This window comes from Ambystoma mexicanum, chromosome 9 (genome assembly GCF_040938575.1).
Source record: "Ambystoma mexicanum isolate Mex_15411 chromosome 9, UKY_AmexF1_1, whole genome shotgun sequence".
Classification (NCBI taxonomy): domain Eukaryota; kingdom Metazoa; phylum Chordata; class Amphibia; order Caudata; family Ambystomatidae; genus Ambystoma; species Ambystoma mexicanum.
Window position 1 is genome coordinate 373,405,256 of NC_090931.1, and position 19,085 is coordinate 373,424,340.

The following is a 19,085-nucleotide window of genomic DNA, read 5'->3' on the forward strand; positions in this document are numbered from 1 at the left end:
GTTTGTAGACCTTAAAAATATGTGTACTGTGGCCACCACCCACATTCAAGGCATCAAGAGCATACATGTAACTTGAATGGCTGTTTTAAAAAACATTTGTGAAAGCATATGCCAGTTGATAGGACCCTAAAATAGTCTGGAATAGGTACATAACATATGCCAGTTACAACTGTCTAAAGGTGGCAGGATGTTGATAGCCACTCCTTGGGGTCGTGGTGCCTTGAAGAGTAAGTTCAGCTGTGCATCTACAGGTGAAACCCATGGCACCTGTGTACAGGCGCGTTATAAATGCCATATCATATCATATCAGGAACTCGCTTACTGCATGCCTTTCTGGCAATAAGACTCTGCTCGCACTACCACGCTGTAAAATTGCAAATTAGATTCTGACATTTCATAACTGAGAAATGTCTGAGGGAATCTATGATGCTGTAACTGTCTCGTGCTTCCTGTCTGACAAATATTCAGGATTATCCTGGGAGAGAAATCACCAGTCTTCCTTAAATAAAATTGATTAAAGTAAACATCATTTATGATATTATTCATAGTTACTGAATAATTTGCATTGATTATAAACACTTATTCAAGCAAGTACAGTGCTCGTCAATGCACCCCAGATCACAGGGTTGGTTATTTTCAGCGACAATTCATCATATAGGAATAGCACATGCGTCCCACCACATTGAGGTTTCAAGGGCACAACTCACGCAAGCCACTGATATGAAGTGCTTTCAACAAAAATGTGTTTCTCCCGCCCAGATGAGTTTGTCTGCAATTGTCCAAAGGCTGTTTTAGGTGTTTACACTTCAATATAGATCTTTAGACAGAAAATGGTTACATCCAAAAACTACGTACAAGCAATCCTTTTGGCGCTCACTGCCCCCCAACCCTCAGCCATTAGAAAAGGACTCGAAATAATGGGTTACTGTCATGCTTTTTTGGGGAGTCCCAAAGGAGTTTCTTATCTATTATTTCAATTGGTGCATGATTTTGATTACACATTTTTCTATTTTCCTTTTCTTTGTAAAGAAATATAATTTTTTAGAGTATCCAGATGAGTATCCAGTCGAATGCCATGGAGGGTAGCCCTTATCTTTAGTATTGCTTAACACTTCTTGCTCGTAAACACATATCCTCTTTTGCTGTGCACTCAACAGAGCCACCATTTCTGTGGTATCTGTGCCAGGCGTGCTTAGGTCAAGTCTCAAACCAGGTGGGAACTCAATCTAGACGACTTGGAAGTCGCAACCATGGGAGCACCCGGGCCTCTTGATAGCACTTATGCTGCCACTGGAAAAGCGTCATTCTGGTGCCCGCGTCCGTGCAATGCAGGTTATAGGGCCATGTTGGCATCCTCATTGATCACGCTGTTGTTGGTGCACTAGACAGCCGCCTATCGCCTATAATTGCCTTGCCAGAGACACAGGCTGGGTATTAATGCTCGCAATTGCTGGCAAGTGCAGTTAGAGATCAGGTTTCTCTCCACACAAATGTTCTTCCAGTTTGTTGAACACAGCCCTTGCTTTTAACACTTAGGGGTGGTTAAGACGTGGTCCGAATGAGGAAAGCTGGTGGCACTATAAACCAAAACATGTGGCACCCTTTCACCCATTATTGCTTATCTGGTGAAAAGGAAAATCCATGCCGAAGGCCATGGTCTTTGGAAGGCTAAAGAGATGATATGAGCGAGCACACTCTTGGCTTACATGCTAGAAGTGAACCAAAAAAGTAGTGCAACTGTGACTCCGGCATGAGAGCAGAGTAGCAAGGAACATTTTTGAAGGGTTGCAGTCATGCCTGTTGACAGCCAATTGTGTTGAAATAGATTTCAGTTTAGCTGTAACTGACACCCGGCGTTCAAATGGAGACGTGTGCTTCAACTTCAATGAAGAACAGATCCGGAATGGTGAAGAAAATGGTTGCAAAAAGTAGCGGCGCTGTTAAAAAGTAAAAAATTAAAAAGTAGTGGCACACCGCTCACAACCGTTGCCGCTCAATTCGACTAGTGATTACAACACATTGTCACTGCATCTACTTTCATGTGAAAAAAGGCTCCATTCCTACAGCATATAGCAAAAACAAATACGAACATCTCCAAACATGTTGTAAAGAAAAATACTCATGGCTGCTTGTATCATACATATTGTGCCCCTTTATTATTCAGTGGTAGCCATCACAACAGATAAACGACCCGGTTATATATTGCTGCAACTACCTGGTTAAATATTGCTGCTCTACTAAAAATATGATAAACTTCCATTTCATTTATTGACGCAAGCTGAGCTATATCTTTGGTTATTGGATGCTATGTTTTTACCACTGGCTTTAAAGGTAGTGCATACATTGGGTACACAATCTCTAATCAATTATCCATTCTTCAAACCCAATTGTTAATGCTCACCATGCATAATCTGCTATAGAAAAATTGTTGGATTCCTTTTCAATAGATGGGCAAATGCAAATAGCCTTACTTAAAATACGAACACCACGATTTATCGGATCTACGTTATGCTGGCGAAAATAAACCGAAGCGTTTTTTAATCGAATTTAGAGAGAGCAAATCCCTTTTTTCTAAATATTTCAAAATTATGTGCGGGGGAGACCCTCCACAGCCCAACCCCACATCCCCCCACCTTAATTAATTCCCTAACCCAAACCACATCTATTTATTTTGGAAAAAGTTGCAAAAATCCCACAAAATTCGATTAAAAGAATTCAGTGTTTTCAGCCTCGTTAATTTACCCCTTGGTGGCACTTACATTGTTATGTGGTACGCATCCTCGCTCCTGAAAAGGAGGAAAGGGGTGCTTTTTGAAGTGTAAAACACACAGGTTCACCTCTCTGAAATCCTGCTAAAGGGATGGTTTATTGTGCATATTTCTTTGAAGTCTCATCTTTTACCCACACACAGACTCTCCAGAATTCTCTGAAGCACTTTCTCACTGTCCATTAGGCCTTTGTTCCCCAATCAAAACCTAGCCATCTGGTGATCCATAAGGACGTGTTGAGGAAAACATTTAGGCTACTTGAGAGAAACTGGAGGAGCATTTCAAGTCTTTTAGCTGTGCAACAGTGCAACGCATGCATGATCTTAATGGGAGACTCTGTATCTGGCTGTTCTTGTTAAAAGGAACGTTTGGGCTGGCACACACTGAGAATGAATTACATCTGTGTATGAAATGCTTTTTATAAAAACAGAGCACATTCCGTGGCTTCATTTTTTAAATGTTTTCCCCTTGTCCTTCTCTCCCTCCAGGTCCAGCAGTCATTTGTCACATCTCAGCTCCAGATGCCAACTAAGGAGCGAACGACAACGTGCAAAAAGTTCTATCTCTTTCCTGGCCACTGATATCTGGCAGCACAGTAAGTATCTATCATGATGCCATGTAACATTGTATGCCTTTTCAAGCTGGAGATCTGAAATCGCTTCATGGAGATAGGTGTCACTCACCTGCAGCCCTGAGGCTCACTGATTAAGAGAATCACCCTCACTGACTGACAACTTCAGAGAGGTCAAACCGAAACCAACATTACCCTTTCTAAGAAGCTGGACCAAACAGGGAATTACATTATGCAGGCCGTATTTATTTATTTATTTGTACATTTATATAGCGCACCTAACCCTGAGGCATCTGGGCGCAGAAGGGTGCGCAATGGGAATGGGTTGAAGCTGGTTGTACAAGGGCTTGGATATCCCTAACTCTGGATCCTGAGGGCTGACTTAATTCTGCCTCCTACTGCCAACTTTGACTTTTTGGGGTTTATCCCTCCTGCCTCTAAAGGAATCAAACAACTGCGGGAATGTCTGGCCCGCCTCGCGGGAAGCGTGTCAATAAGGGGTTTATAGGAAAAAGTGAGCTTTGCAATGCCTGTTATGGCCCTGTAGAAAAAGTAAAAATCAACATGCTCTGTTTGCCAACTAAGGAATAGCAAAGCTTAATTCAGGCTTTGTCTGGAAACTGTGGAAGTGTAAGACTTAGAATAGGCCCGGTCTGTCTCGAGAGGCTGGGGACAGTTGCAGCTTTCCTAGACGACCTGATGAGAATGGATGACAGTTGTAGCCTTCCTAGACGACCTGCTGAAAGTGGATGACAGTAGTAGGCTTCCAAGACGACAGTTGTAGCCTTCCTAGACGACCTGATGAGAGTGGATGACAGTTGTAGCCTCCCTAGACGACAGTTGTAGCCTTCCTAGACGACCTGAGGAAAGTGGATGACAGTTGTAGCCTTCCTAGACGACCTGGGGAGAGTGGATGACAGTTGCAGCTTTCCTAAACGACCTGATGAGAGTGGAGGACAGTTGTAGCCTTCCTAGACTACCTGAGGAGAGTGGATGACAGTTGTAGCTTTCCTAGACGACTTGAGGAGAGTGGATGACAGTTGTAGCCTTCCTAGACGACCAGATGAGAGTGGATGACAGTAGTAGGCTTCCAAGACGACAGTTGTAGCCTTCCTAGACGACCTGATGAGAGTGGATGACAGTTGTAGCCTCCCTAGACGACAGTTGTAGCCTTCCTAGACGACCTGAGGAAAGTGGATGACAGTTGTAGCCTTCCTAGACGACCTGGGGAGAGTGGATGACAGTTGCAGCTTTCCTAAACGACCTGATGAGAGTGGAGGACAGTTGTAGCCTTCCTAGACTACCTGAGGAGAGTGGATGACAGTTGTAGCTTTCCTAGACGACTTGAGGAGAGTGGATGACAGTTGTAGCCTTCCTAGACGACCAGATGAGAGTGGATGACAGTAGTAGGCTTCCAAGACGACAGTTGTAGCCTTCCTAGACGACCTGATGAGAGTGGATGACAGTTGTAGCCTCCCTAGACGACAGTTGTAGCCTTCCTAGACGACCTGAGGAAAGTGGATGACAGTTGTAGCCTTCCTAGACGACCTGGGGAGAGTGGATGACAGTTGCAGCTTTCCTAAACGACCTGATGAGAGTGGAGGACAGTTGTAGCCTTCCTAGACTACCTGAGGAGAGTGGATGACAGTTGTAGCTTTCCTAGACGACTTGAGGAGAGTGGATGACAGTTGTAGCCTTCCTAGACGACCAGATGAGAGTGGATGACAGTAGTAGGCTTCCAAGACGACAGTTGTAGCCTTCCTAGACGACCTGATGAGAGTGGATGACAGTTGTAGCCTCCCTAGACGACAGTTGTAGCCTTCCTAGACGACCTGAGGAAAGTGGATGACAGTTGTAGCCTTCCTAGACGACCTGGGGAGAGTGGATGACAGTTGCAGCTTTCCTAAACGACCTGATGAGAGTGGAGGACAGTTGTAGCCTTCCTAGACTACCTGAGGAGAGTGGATGACAGTTGTAGCCTTCCTAGACTACCTGAGGAGAGTGGATGACAGTTGTAGCTTTCCTAGACGACTTGAGGAGAGTGGATGACAGTTGTAGCCTTCCTAGACGACCTGGGGAGAGTGGATGACAGTTGCAGCTTTCCTAAACGACCTGATGAGAGTGGAGGACAGTTGTAGCCTTCCTAGACTACCTGAGGATAGTGGATGACAGTTGTAGCTTTCCTAGACGACTTGAGGAGAGTGGATGACAGTTGTAGCCTTCCTAGACGACCTGATGAGAGTGGATGACAGTGGTAGTCTTCCTAGACGACCTGATGAGAGTGGGTGGCAGTTGCCGAAGGCTTGCTTTGCCTCCTGAGCAGTGTTGGTTGGGACAAGTCTGGCATGGGGGGGGGTTTAAGGAATGGTACGGGTGGGACTTGTCTGACTTGAGAGGTTGGGTTTTCTCTTGCACAAAGGAATCTGGCATGGCCCCATAAAGGAATGCACAATTAAATGAAATTAAGATATTGATTGGTGAGGAGAGATTTGCAGGTGCTTGCTCGTGCACTATTGGATAAAGCTCAATGGCCTTTGCTCTATAGGGAAAGTGTCTCCGTGACCATAGCATATGAGTGCGTGGAATGCATATCCAGTCTGAGTATAGTGTGAGAGTCTGAGTGAATTGAGAGAGTTCGGGTGTCTGTGAGGAGACTGCGTTGGAAATTATGGGCACCGAGAATGCTTTGGTTTTTCAATATGTAGAAGTTCTTACAATGCTGTTTTTCTGATCTCTCTCTTATGTGCTCTTTCACAGAAGAAAAAATGGTCACTGACAGCAAATTTCAGCTCGTCCTATTTGAGTCATCATTGTACACTCGAAGTATGACCCCGGACCAAACACTAAGGAAACACTAACTAGACAGGCATGACGCAGAAAAGGCCCACCAACCACCTGTAATGGCGGGCAAGCCCAGCAGATAGGAGACCCTCGCCAATAATGCCCCAGCAGCAGAATACCAGCCCCACGGTGATCTTCTCTTCACATACACAATACATCTAGCGCATGCATCCACCATCTATGGCCAATGCTGCTTATTTCAGAGTGATTGCCGGGCCTGCGCCTGCATTTCCGAGGATTGGAGCACATGTTTGCTCAGCTCTAAAATAGCGAACTTTGAATCCCGGGCATATGCGCAGCCCTGCTATTGGCCACCGCCCTCCATCTTAAACCCCTTCCATATTAAGCATTGTTATCACGCTTTTACTAGCCACTACATCAAGTAGAGCTATTCACACTTGTGTACAGGCGCGTTACAAATTACATATCATATCATCATAAGCTATTAACTATGTCGATCCTTTTCTATAATCACCTGTCTTTCAGCACGAGGTATGGGATGCATAGATTCTTTAAGGTTGACTCGATCATTAAAACTCTAGTTCTCAGCTATCTAGCTATACACTGGTATACTTCGTCCTTATGATTAGTTAGAAAAAACATTTCTGTTTACTCATCATTCTTTATCATTAGCAATTTAAGCTCTACCTGGTAAATGTGTTATATGCTTAATAAATAAATAAATAAATACTTGAATACACCAAAATGCATTGTGCACGTTTTTTTTTGTTTACACTTTTACAAATGTCATGATAGAAATGTACAGACGTGTTGTCCTAGATCTTCATAACATTCCTTTTCAAAACCCAATCTAATAAGTGGGCAACCTTCACGTGAATTGCGATATGTAAAGTAACTTCAAAACAAACATTCAGGTCTCAACAAATAATAGTGCGTTCTATTCCTATATAAGTATTGGAATTGCTGAAATCCATCCAATGCAGAACCAGTGCTCGCACTGGCTACATTATAATGCCCCTCCTTCCATAATTCACTCGAACCCTTTGCTTTCGAACTTGCATAATGTATTTAATTTAGGCAATAATAACGTCTTCTGCGGGCTTCCCCGGCTAACAGCCTGGAGCCCGACTTATAACGCCGGGTCACGATGCCCTTACCAGGCCAGTGAAGCCCGCACAACATGTTATTATTTCTAGTAGCATCCTGAGGCAAAGTCTTGAGGTGCCAATAGAAATTGAAAAAAAAACGCCCGTGCTGATGCGTTCGCAGCAGCTGCCAGGGAGAATCAGGATTTCCATGAACATTGAAGGACGGGGGTCCGCTCTGAGTCCCTCTTCCATTTCCATGCTTTCAACTGGAAGCCAAGTGGATGGTGCGGCCTGGACAGAGGATCCCTTTTCAGATAAGGAGGGGAGGGTGTTCAGGGGCTGAATTTGCGGGGCGGGAGGCAGGGGAGGAAGGAAAACAGCATCAGTGGATTCAGCCAGGGTATGGAGCAACCTGAGTGGCTGCTGCACCCGCCAAGGGTGCTAATCAATGATACAAAAACCTGCATTAACAACCAATCACAATTCATATCTGGTCATTCTTACATCAAAAGAAAGAGAGAGAAGAAGAAGTTCCAAGCCTGGGAAAACAAATATATGGCACTTCAGAATACGTCCAAGATATTGCAGGCTCTTAAGTTTCTCTACATCCCTTGCCTTCCCTTGCTCTCTCCTCCTCTCTATACACAACGTTCACCTTTATTGCTGTTCCACTGTTGGACTAGGCCTCTAAATTATAGATAGCTTGGCATTCCTAGAAGTACCATCTGGTAAATATCTGGAGTCATTTAAATAGATGCAGAAGATATGATAGGTAGACACCTATAACAGGATTGCCTGGGCACAGTCTCAAGCCACTCACACGCTCAACACTAACCGATATTTAATCCATAGCTCTCCAAAACTGCCTCAGAATCAAATTACTTATGTTAATTCAACATATATCTCTATTCTCTAGATGTATCCAGAAGACAATCCATATTAGGACTGTCACACATCCATCCTTACAAAAAACGGTTCCCTTTGCCTAATTGCCCCAAATATTCTTCTTTTGTTCACATGTTCCCCCCTTGCATTCCTCAGTTTTGCACGCTCTCCCTCAAGCAGACTAAGGTCTGGAGCACCCCAGGTGATGGGGACAATAGGCTATGGACAAGGATCAGGCACTCTGAAACTACTATGGTGATGATTTGGTACAGTATAAATGCAGAGTAACAAAGCATAAACACATGAAGGCCTTGAAGCCAGACAAGCCTTTATATGAATGACAGTGGCCTAACCCATTGCGAGCAGGCTTCTAAGGCCTCCAGTTCATGCAAGGCAGGTTTCTGAATTTTAGAGTGCTATACAATTAAGGTTTGTCCTCTAGTAACGTGATTTCTTCCCATGAAATAAGCGGAGAAAGCCCAGCTAAGCGGCCTGATAACACAACATCCCACTTGGTTATCCATAAAACATTCACTTTGGTTACTCTGTTTGCTTTCTTTAAATAATGCTTGGGATCCAGGCTTTATTTGACAAGGATTATTGGATATCCTTTTGCTGCATTATCCCGACATACTTAAGGGTACCAGGCAATCTTCTTGTGAGTCTGTACGAAGGGTGTCTCTTCATTTGAGGAAATACAAGTTATTCACCATTATGACTTTTGCATTCATATCCTAATATTGCCCTTTCTGCCAGTGACCCAGCTGCAAACTGTTTGGTTTGTTTTTTAATGCAGAGAAAGAAAATATGGCATGGACGTGGGTGCTGTATTATGTGAATGTAGGCTGGATGCGAATAGGTCCATCAATCCATGTGCCTGTCTTTAAATGTAACCACTGTCCCAAATAGTACAGAAAATACTCTAAGTCTTTGAGGCAGTGCAGGGATTTTAATTATAGACTCTGCACAAGGTATACCCACCTAAGGCCTATGATATCTCAGGAATGCACCAAGACAATTGCCAGGGCAATAATCGGGGCAAAGTTGGATTACTGCTGCAGTCTTCTTCTAGTCATTAGTCAATTTGAATTACGTAGATTGCAGGTTGTTCAGAAATGGGCAGTCAGAGTAGTCCTCATACTCCCTAAGTATAGTCATATAACAGAGGCTAGAAGATATCTTCACTGGCTTCCGATAGAAGCCCGGATAGTCTTCAGAGTGCTGGTTATCACCTTTAAGTGTAGGCAGCAAATTGTGCCCATTTACCTGCAGAATGACATAAAAGAGAAATCTAACCAACGATCCCTCAGATCCGGAACTCATAACTTGATTGTGCAGCCCAGAAGCAGGACTGCTAAGGCAGAAAATGGGGTTTTCAACGTTAGGGCTCCTTCCCTGTGGAATAAACTTCCTGACCGATTAAGGCATCAGAATTCCTTGCAAGTCTTTAAGAAAGAACTTAAAACACATCTCTTTGCTTAATCTAAATTAAGTGAATTCCTCGATATGACTTCTCTCTCTACCATTACCTAGTACCTGCGATTTGATCACTAGGGTTGACCCAGCTGTACACACTTCGGCTGTCCCCTTTTTACCTCTTCCCTTCTGTCCCTATGAGGAAGATGTGTCTTGTGTCCTACTGTTGCATATTACCTGTTTGTTTGATCTGCGCCTTTATGCCTGAGGGTCAATAGTGCGCACTACAAATGTAATGTAATGTAATACAGAGAGTTATATTTAGCAATGATTCATTTGTTCAGGTGAAAGACAAGTGAATGGTTTGGTCGAAGGCATTGGCTGGAGAAGGAGTGTAGGGTTGATCCTCTCTCTTGTCTCCCTTTGGATTCCCTCCCTAACTCAGGCATCCGTAACCCCTGATAAATTCTAACAAATGGTAACCCCCTACTGTCTAATGGCTACCTTCAGCTAGAGGTGTCTCCCTAAATGCCGGGTCACTAACTCCCTCAAGGACTTCCTAATTTTTCCTACACGATCCAGTTGACAGTGTTCTACTAGGGAGTAGGGATAGGGCCTTGCACTTGCTCAGTTGGATTCGGATAGGTTTTTCTTTTATTAGAAATAGTTTTAGTTGATTTATTTCAACTTTTTCAGTTTGTCTTCTCTTTTTTTCTTTTGTTTCCTTATTTTTCCTTCCATACAAAGGCTCAGTTATTGTCATCAATCCAATGCGTAATACAATCATTATTACAATTCATCATTGAAGTACAGGTTAGTGCAAAACGTGCAATTATTCTCTAAAATGTTATGGCTATAAGTATAATTTCTTGATACGTTAAAGCTCTACGTTAGTCGGCACAATAAATAGACATATTATAAAAACAGTAACTGTGAATACAGGGTGTTCTTATGAGTTAAGTTCTTAATGATACAAGGTGTACAAAAAAGAATGTATAAAACATCAGGTGATCTATAAAATTAATAAAGTTCAATTCAGCGAGAATAGAACATTAGATAAAATCATTCTTTTCAATCAAGTTTAGAGCTAAAAGGAATAGTGATTTTAAGTTCTGTTCTTAATGATACAAGGTGTACAAAAATAGACTTTATAAAACATCAAGTGATCTATAAAATGAATCAAGTTCAATTCAGCGAGAATATAAAATTAGATAAAATCATTCTTTTCAAACAAGTTTAGAGCTAAAAGGAATGTACCGTTGCAATATTTAGGAAAATACTTTTGGCATTAAATATATAGTTCTACATTTGCTGCTTAGTTAGTAGCTTATACTCTTTCAAGAATTTATAAAATGCAAATTTCATTGATCAATTAAAGACGGGCATTCAGTTATAAGATGTTGCACTGTCTCATTGTATTCGATCATCCTGCAAAATTGGCATGTTACATCAGTAATAGTGTAATTTGAAATTGTCGCAAGTCTCACTTTCGTTGGCCATAAATCTAAACGAAAGCGGAGAAGTGCATTGGCATATATACGACCAGGACATTTCAGTAGATAGGTCATAGTTTGATTCAAAGATTTCATGAGGAACGCTCCGGCTTTAAAGCTGATATAACTATTGCAAGAGTCCCATGTAAGTCTCCAATCTTAGTACCAAAGTTTCTTTTTTGCTTTATCAGGTGATTCTATTAGCATCTCTAAAGTGATGTCAGCCTCTATAGGGATCAACTGGCAGTGTTCTTTCCAGAGGTGAATGGTTGAAGGGAAGTCTGCAAGTATAGCTGTTTTTAATGCCGGAAATAAATGATGTTGTTTTGCATCAGACAAAAGACATTTCCTGTAGGTTGCTAATAGCTGCCAAGATACAATCGCTGATAGTGATATTAAGCCTATCTCATATCTGATGAGAGACATCGGGACACTTTGGGGTAAAGACAGAACTGACTTCCAAAAGGCACTCTCAAGGACCTCCCATTTTGGACTGCTAGACGGCTATTTTGACTGAGCGCCATAGGTTATTATGGGGACAACTTTTTGTTTGTAATAGATCAGTGCCGACTTTAAGGAGAATTGTCCATATTTATATTGAATCGCCTTGCAATTTGTTGCAAGGAATTTTATTCTGTTTCTAAGCTCCAACTTGTATGGTTGGTCTTAGGGATGGATATTCCATTTCACTCCAAGGTATTTATATTGATGTATTTGTGTCATTGGAATTTTGCATAGCATCCAATTATATTTGTACCCATGTTTTGGCAGACGATGGTGAAATATCAAGATGTTCGATTTTGATGTATTGATTGCGAGATTGTTAGAATGCGCATGCTGACCCAAAGCGAATCATTTTCACTGTACTCCTATAGGGGTTCAATCTAAAATAACTAAGGGCCTCATTACGAGTTTGGCGGTAGCCATGGTGCTATTAGCACCATGGCTGCCTTCAAACCGGGCTCTATTTTCGGGTTCCTTCAATGAGGAATAACCGGGTCATTCCAACATTGGAGGACCCGGTAATTCCTCCTTGAAGGAACCATTCCCCATTCCCATTTGAGCCCCTATAGGGCTCAATGGGAATGGAGGTAATAACAGGCACATTACAAAAGGCCCATTATTACCTCCCTCTTCCCCTCGCGGAACCCGGAAATGACGTCTGGTTTTACCAGACGTCTGGTCCGGGTCCCGCGAAGGGAACCTCGTAATCGGCGCTCACGTAATGAAGGGTGCCAATCCCGTACCAGCACCCTTCATTACGTGAGCGCCAGGGTCGTAATGAGGCCCTAAATCATCTGCGTAGAGAAGGCATGAAATTTCATTTGAGCCTATTTTCAGTGAGAATGCACGCACTGATTCAAAAGTGGCGCCTATATCCTTAATGTAAAAGTTAAACAGGATGGAGGCACATATACAACCTGGCTTCAGTTCTGTATTAGTTTGAACTGGGCCTGATAAAATTCCATCCATAGTGAGTTTAATTTTGATTGAAGTATCTAGATAAAATTGCCGAATTATGTTGAGTAAGTGTAGTGGACAATTGGCCTCTAGTAATTTTGTCCATAGGATGTCTCGTGAAACTGAATCGAACACCTGTCTAAAATCTACTTGTGCTACAAAAACCGGCCACTTTTTGTTGATAGTAAATTGAAAACAGTGCTGATGCCTTTGATAAAGTCTGGCTGATTAGAATCTAAAATGTTATTCTGGTTAAGCCATATTGTTAGATCCCTTAAAATTAGTCTTGCAGAGATCTCCCCAGGTAAATCAAGAAGGTCTATAGCCCGAAAATTGCTTGGTTTGCTCCTGTCGCCCTTCTTTAATATGAGTATTATTATGGACTTTTTCCAAGATATAGGTAAAATGCCTGTTCGAGGAATTTAATGAAATATTATTTCAAGAATACCTGCCCATTCTTCTGGATGCATTTTAAGTGTTAGGTTGGTTAGACCATCAGGTCCAGGGGCTCTTGATGGACTAAGTTTCTTGAGTATCACAACAATGTCCAGTTTATCAAACTGTATTTTGACGAGGCTCACCATGATACATGGAAGCAACAAAGTTTGTGACAACGATTTATTAAGCATATTAGTGAGATATGTAATCCATTCTTGCTCATTGATGGTATTTAACATTAGTGATTTGGTGGCAGAGGTCGTAGCATCATTTAAAAGTTTCCAAATCTCACCAATTGATTTCTTCATTATGGCTCCTAGCATTTTTTCTGTGTTTCTCTGCTTCTTGAGTACTAAGATCTGTTTAATTCTATTCCTACATATGGTTCTTAGTTTCACTCTTTGATCTATCTGATATGAGTGATGGGGAGAGAGATCTTAATGAGCTACGATATTTACATTTAAGTTCCATTATCTCTACATGATATAAATGCTTATGTTCAAAGACAGTTTGTTTCCATATTTGCGTTTTTTGAATGATTATCTGAAGATGATCACTATAGTCAGTGCTTCTATCTGGGTGACTATTATTGAGAGTCTGGTCTAAGGAGCGTGCTAGTGAGGTTATTTGATGAATCCGTCAGAAGATGCGATTTCTGGCAGAATTGAGAGTCATTGCATGATTATAATTTGATTGAGTCGTAGTAACATGAGGAGTCCATCGAATTTCTAAAATTGAGTGATCGCTTTCGATGGTTGGAGATACCTTGAAAGAGGCGATTCATTTGTTCATATCCGATATTATAAACACGGAATCGAGTATCGAAGATTGTGAACCGGGTCCTCCAGTGATGATAGTGGTGGACTATCATCACTGGAGGAACCGTTAAGAACTGAGAAATTACGATTTTTCATCAGAAACATCCACTTCGCAGCTCTTGATTCTTGATGGTCAGTGTTTAATATAAAGCAGTTCATGTTGAAATCACCAGCAATAGGTATTGTGTTTACTTGTAAATCTGATTGTGCTAAATCAAGTACAGATTCAATTTTAGTAAAGAATAACTTTTCATCTTGGGCTAAGGGATTCCAATAAATATTTATTAAAGCTGATTTAGGATATGGTGAATGGGAAGGGTTGGATGTTTTTATTTTGGTTAGTTGAATCCCAGGGAGAGGGGAGAGACAAGATTCTAGTTGTAGGTGAGTACTAATTTTCACTGTTGTGAGAAGTCTCGCAGAGGGGCGTCCTTTAGAGGCTTTGGTAGCAGGAACGCAGGTTAGGATATGGTTAGGCCATATTGGGTCTGAGGTCAACCAAGTTTCTTGTAACAATGCTATGTCATAAGTATTGAGCCTTTCAGCTTTGGAATGTAGAAGGTGACTGAAACCTCTTGTGTTCAATACCGCCAATGAGCTTACATGCAATTGAGCGGAAGTAGTATTCTAGTGTTGTGATGGGTTTGGTGGTCCTTGAATGTCTTTTGACACCCACGTCCATCTCAAGATGGGTTGGCATGTTTGACAGCTGGTGTGGAACTTGAGCATCTAGAACAGGCTTGTGGTGCAGACTGGGGCATTTGTTGCGTGTTTGCCAATAATGGCCACATAAGTGGAGATTGTTTATTCTCGGGTTGTTCTGAAGGAAGCTGCTTCCGAGTTTCAAGTAAAATGCCATTACATTTTAACACATCTCTAGCTTTCCAAACAATGTTTTTTACAATTTTTGAGCAAAAATCAAGTTCCACAGTATTGTGATTGGATGGCTCAGGATACTTGATTAACTGTATATCATCCGAAGTAATCTGCTCTAACTCAGTGATCGATTGGAATATTGCTAACAAAGTCATTCTATTGGGAAAAGGATCGAAATGTAATCTATCAAGCATCATGACAACCAGGATGTCAGTGTCCTTGATGGTGTTACTTTGGCTAGAGAAAGTGAGTAGATTTGCAGATCGCATCTCAGTAACAGGGTAAACATGATCTAATCTTGAGCCAACAGGAGTATCATGTGTTGGGTGATCTTGCGATGCGATTTGAGCATGACCTTTAGTTAAGGTAACAGGATTAATGTTTGCTTGTGGTCATGAAAGAAGAGGGATCTATATCAAGGTTTACACAAAAGACTTGTTTAGACTAATTCAATTGAGATCGTGGGGCATGTAGACTTTGGAAGACAATTTCTGTAATGGGTGGTGAATGTATAGGATATACAGAAAAATTTAACAATTCTGAATCAACCACAATGTCTGCCGTTTCCGCAGAAGCGCAGTTTGCGGAGGTCACATGATCATCCATTAACAATGGAGTCATTATAGTAATAAAACATTCTTCCGTCTCAACTTGTCTCGAAGACATGTGATACGAAGAAGGGAGAGTGGAGATGACTTTCTTAGGAGGGTGGTCATTTGCAGAGTCTTGCACTACTGAGAATTCAGCTGGATGAGGAGAATTTGTTTTGGGGATTGTTATATTATCAATACATTTATTTGTTTTCTGGTTGATATTTTTTCGATTAGGCGCAGGGAGAATTTTTGGTTTTTTCACTTCCATCACATTAGATGGAAGTGAAGTTCGCTTTCTATTTTTCTTATTTCTACTTTTCTTCATGCCTTGCTTTTTCTCGTGAAACATTTCAAAGAGAGGAGTTTCAGGGTTGGAGATTTCTATGATCTCCAACAAGGCAGGGGGCGAGCTTGAAAGATTAACTTGAGATTTGGGTGTTGAGATACTCGTGATAACGTGTTGAATTTGGGGTAAAGAGGAGGTCGGGGAACTCTCCGGCCTGGTAACATGTACAATCGAGGTAGGAGGGATGAAAGTAGTATCTGATTCAATAGGCAAATAGGCATTCATGACCAGCTTGTTCGAACCGGACACAATTTGATTTGCAATCCAGTCGACTTTAGCTTCCAAAGATTGTAAATGGATGATTTGCAAATTAAAGTTCTTGTCCAAACATTCATACAATTTTGTTAATGAATTTACATTCACAGCTGTAAGAGCTGTGTCAATCGCAAGCGACAATGTGGATGGAAACCCAAAAGATTGCCTTGCAACAGGTTTAGTATAGGAAGCAACCAATGAGAACGCTAAGTCATATATAGAGATGTTCGCTGCAAGGTCTGGGGATGCTGATAGCCGAGAGGAGGGCTTATCGTGCTCTGAGTAAGATCATTAGTGGGGGGTTGCTGTAGGGAAGAGCAAGGAATTTGGGTAGAATGGTCTTGGGGTAACTGATTTTCGAAGGGGGCCTGTCCTGTTACTACTTATGAGTATAGTGGAGGGATTGTTGACAAATCAACTGCATGAACATAAGCACAAGTGCATGGATTTTTACGGCATTGGGTCATTCGATTGAAGTTGGGGAATTATCCTCAATCTCAATCATGGTGCCGTTTTTATGCAATCACGCATAGTGGCATCAGAAAGAGGCAATGGTACATTTGAAGCATTACCAGCATCAATGGCCGATAAAAACATAACTGCAGGTGTTAGACTAGTTATGTCAGCTGCAGAGTTGGCGTTTGCAACATTCGGTGAGTTATTTTTAAAGGCTAAAAAATCTGTTATGTCAGCATTTGCAGCCCGGGAGTAGCCAAGTAGTTGGTTCGAGTTGGAGAATGTTTTATTTTTTTTAGTTATGTGATGTTGGAGTCTTGGATGATTTTGTCTGTAAGCCGACAGGACTTATGGCATGCCTGAAGTGAGGCGAAACGCCTATCCCAACTTTGATAGGATGGGGAGCGGGAGTACCGTGTAGTTCTAATAAGAAAAACTTGCGAGACAGCAAAATTGCTAAGGACCGCTGAAGCTCCTATAGATGACAGAGCATATAATCGCGGTCTGCAATCCAAATGCAGGTAAGGATCGCACAAAGTAGGGATCAAACGAGTCCCACGGCTGACACAGCTGGTGCAGCAGTCAGTAGTCAGCACTCGCAGGGGCACACACACGGGTGCGCGCGTGCAGGTACGCGCGCTTGCTTCCTCTTATGGTGGACACGTGATTTGGGAGCATATCTGCAATAGAAAAGAAATAAGGTTATATTTATTGTATAGATGAGAGTTGCGAGGCTAGGCTTTGGTTAAATTAGTAAGGTACAATACCCTAGTATTAACAGAAGTAAATATTGAAGTCCAAATCAGCTCTTTCAGAGCGTAGTGCAGAGCATTGAAACAAGTCCAAACGAGGTGCAGGAGAGCCAGACGGAGGAGCAGGTAAGCAGTCAGCACTCGCAGGGGCACTTTCACAGGAGTGCGTGCTCCCGGTGTGCGCGCTCACTTCATTTTATGGTGGACATGTAATTTGGGGGCGTGTTCTAGTATTGACAGAAGTAAATATGGAAGTCAAAATCAGCTCTTTCAGAGCGTAGTTCAGAGAGTGGAAACAAGTCCAAACGAGGTGCAGGAGAGCCAGACGGAGGAGAATGTAAGCAGTCAGCATTCGCAGGGGCACACACACGGGTGCGCACGCCAAGTACCGATAAGTTCACTCACACCCACACTTAACCCTTCTTTGCTACTTTCTCTACCTACCCCTCCTTTTCTCCTTCTTCTAATCCTCTGCCCCTCTGATGTTTCACTTTCACTCCTCCTACTGCTTGCTTCCACCCTTAGATGTTATTACTGCCCCCACAGCACTCACTCCTCCTCCTACACATACTAATACTCCCCTCCTTTGACTACTACTGTGCTCCTTCTTTTACTACTCTCTTCCCAATGCCAATCCTCACCTCTTGCTACTACTCTATTCTCGGCACTAGTACTCTCCTCCACCCTCTAATACTCTTCTCCATCCACTGCTACTTTCCTTCTACTACTGTTCTTTCACACTACTTCTCTCTCTATCAATACTCTCCTCTCACACTACTACTCCCCCTCCCACACAACTACTCTTCATCCCACATTACTCCTCCTCCTCCCACCCTACTCCAACTCCTCCCACAATACTACTCCTTCCACACAACTCCTCCTCCCAATCTACTGTTCCCACTTTCCACAACACCACTCGTCTTTAACTCCCACTTCCCAAACACTCATGTGTCTTGGCTCAACAATATGTTGTCCTCATTTAAATGTATGCGCCCTGATACCCGCGGGCTACGACGCAAAACAAATATATAAATAAATAAATAATAATAAACTCCTTACACTTCTGTCACCTCTCTATGGACCCCTGCTTTTGGGCCCCCTTCTCTGGGTCCTTTCCCTACATCGGCGCCTGTGTAGGGGTTAAGCTGTCAGCTTCTCTGTCACTGGAAGCCCAGGTAGCCTCTGTGTGTCATTCTGGCCATTTCAAACTTAGGGTACTATGCAATGTGTTAGTCTTTATACCATCTCAGTTTCACGCACCTGTTGTAGCATCCTTATAAAAAAATTATAATCCTTGGCTTTGGGTGTGGCAGATTATTGTAATTTTCTCTTTTTGGCACAGCCTTTATTTCTGCTGCGTCGTCTGCAAGTCTTGCAGAATGCAACGGCTAGAACTGTGGTTCGGACTCCCTTTTCTATGCACATTTCCCCTGTCTTGCGTCAATTAAACTGGCTTCCTATTAGTCAAAGGGTTTCGTTTAAATCCATGCGTATAGTGCATAGTGCTTTCTATGGCGCAGGAGCTGAGTATCTTTAGCCTAAATCATACCAAAATGTGCATTCTGTTCTCAGGAGTCTTATACCATTCAAGTTCCTCGTGTGCAGTGGGCTCGGATCGGCGGCCATGCTTTTTCTGTTGCAGGCTAAATTATGGAATTTGCTACCTCTATCTCTCCTCGCTACTGCTGATTACTTGTCCTTTTGTCGATCTTTGAAGACTTTTCTGTTTAAACATACTTACATTTTTTTCTTTCTTTCTTTTTTAGTTTCTGCCTTTTCTACTTTTTCCTGCTGCATTAGTGCCAAGATGCCTTTGGGCGGATGATGCGCTTTATACATACATCTAACATAACATAACATAGCCCAAATCAATTAACTGCCACTAGCTTCACATTCACGCTCGCTTCCTTTGCAGTACCCTTACACTCACTAAACCAATAACTCACCTTTTTAAACAATAGCTGCCACACTCCAATGCTTCCTCCTCCCTCCAGCTGGTCTCCTTGCCCTCCTTCTCCTCTGACCTCGACCGAACAACAAGAGGGGCCAATTTCTTTATGAAGGTAG

General features: G+C 42.4%; 1 protein-coding gene across 6 annotated transcripts in view; it reads left to right on the forward strand.

Annotated features, from left to right (window-relative positions):
* The window catches only part of LOC138488086 (caspase-5-like), a 504,964-nt gene extending 501,601 nt beyond the window's left edge, over window positions 1-3,363 (forward strand). For all 6 annotated transcript variants that reach the window (XM_069614835.1, XM_069614833.1, XM_069614834.1 and 3 more), the window contains one exon: window positions 3,257-3,363. In XM_069614835.1, the coding sequence (XP_069470936.1) occupies window positions 3,257-3,349 (93 nt within the window). In that variant the 3' untranslated portion in view covers window positions 3,350-3,363. The remainder of the gene's footprint in view (window positions 1-3,256) is intronic.
* The last annotated feature ends 15,722 nt before the right edge of the window (window positions 3,364-19,085 follow it).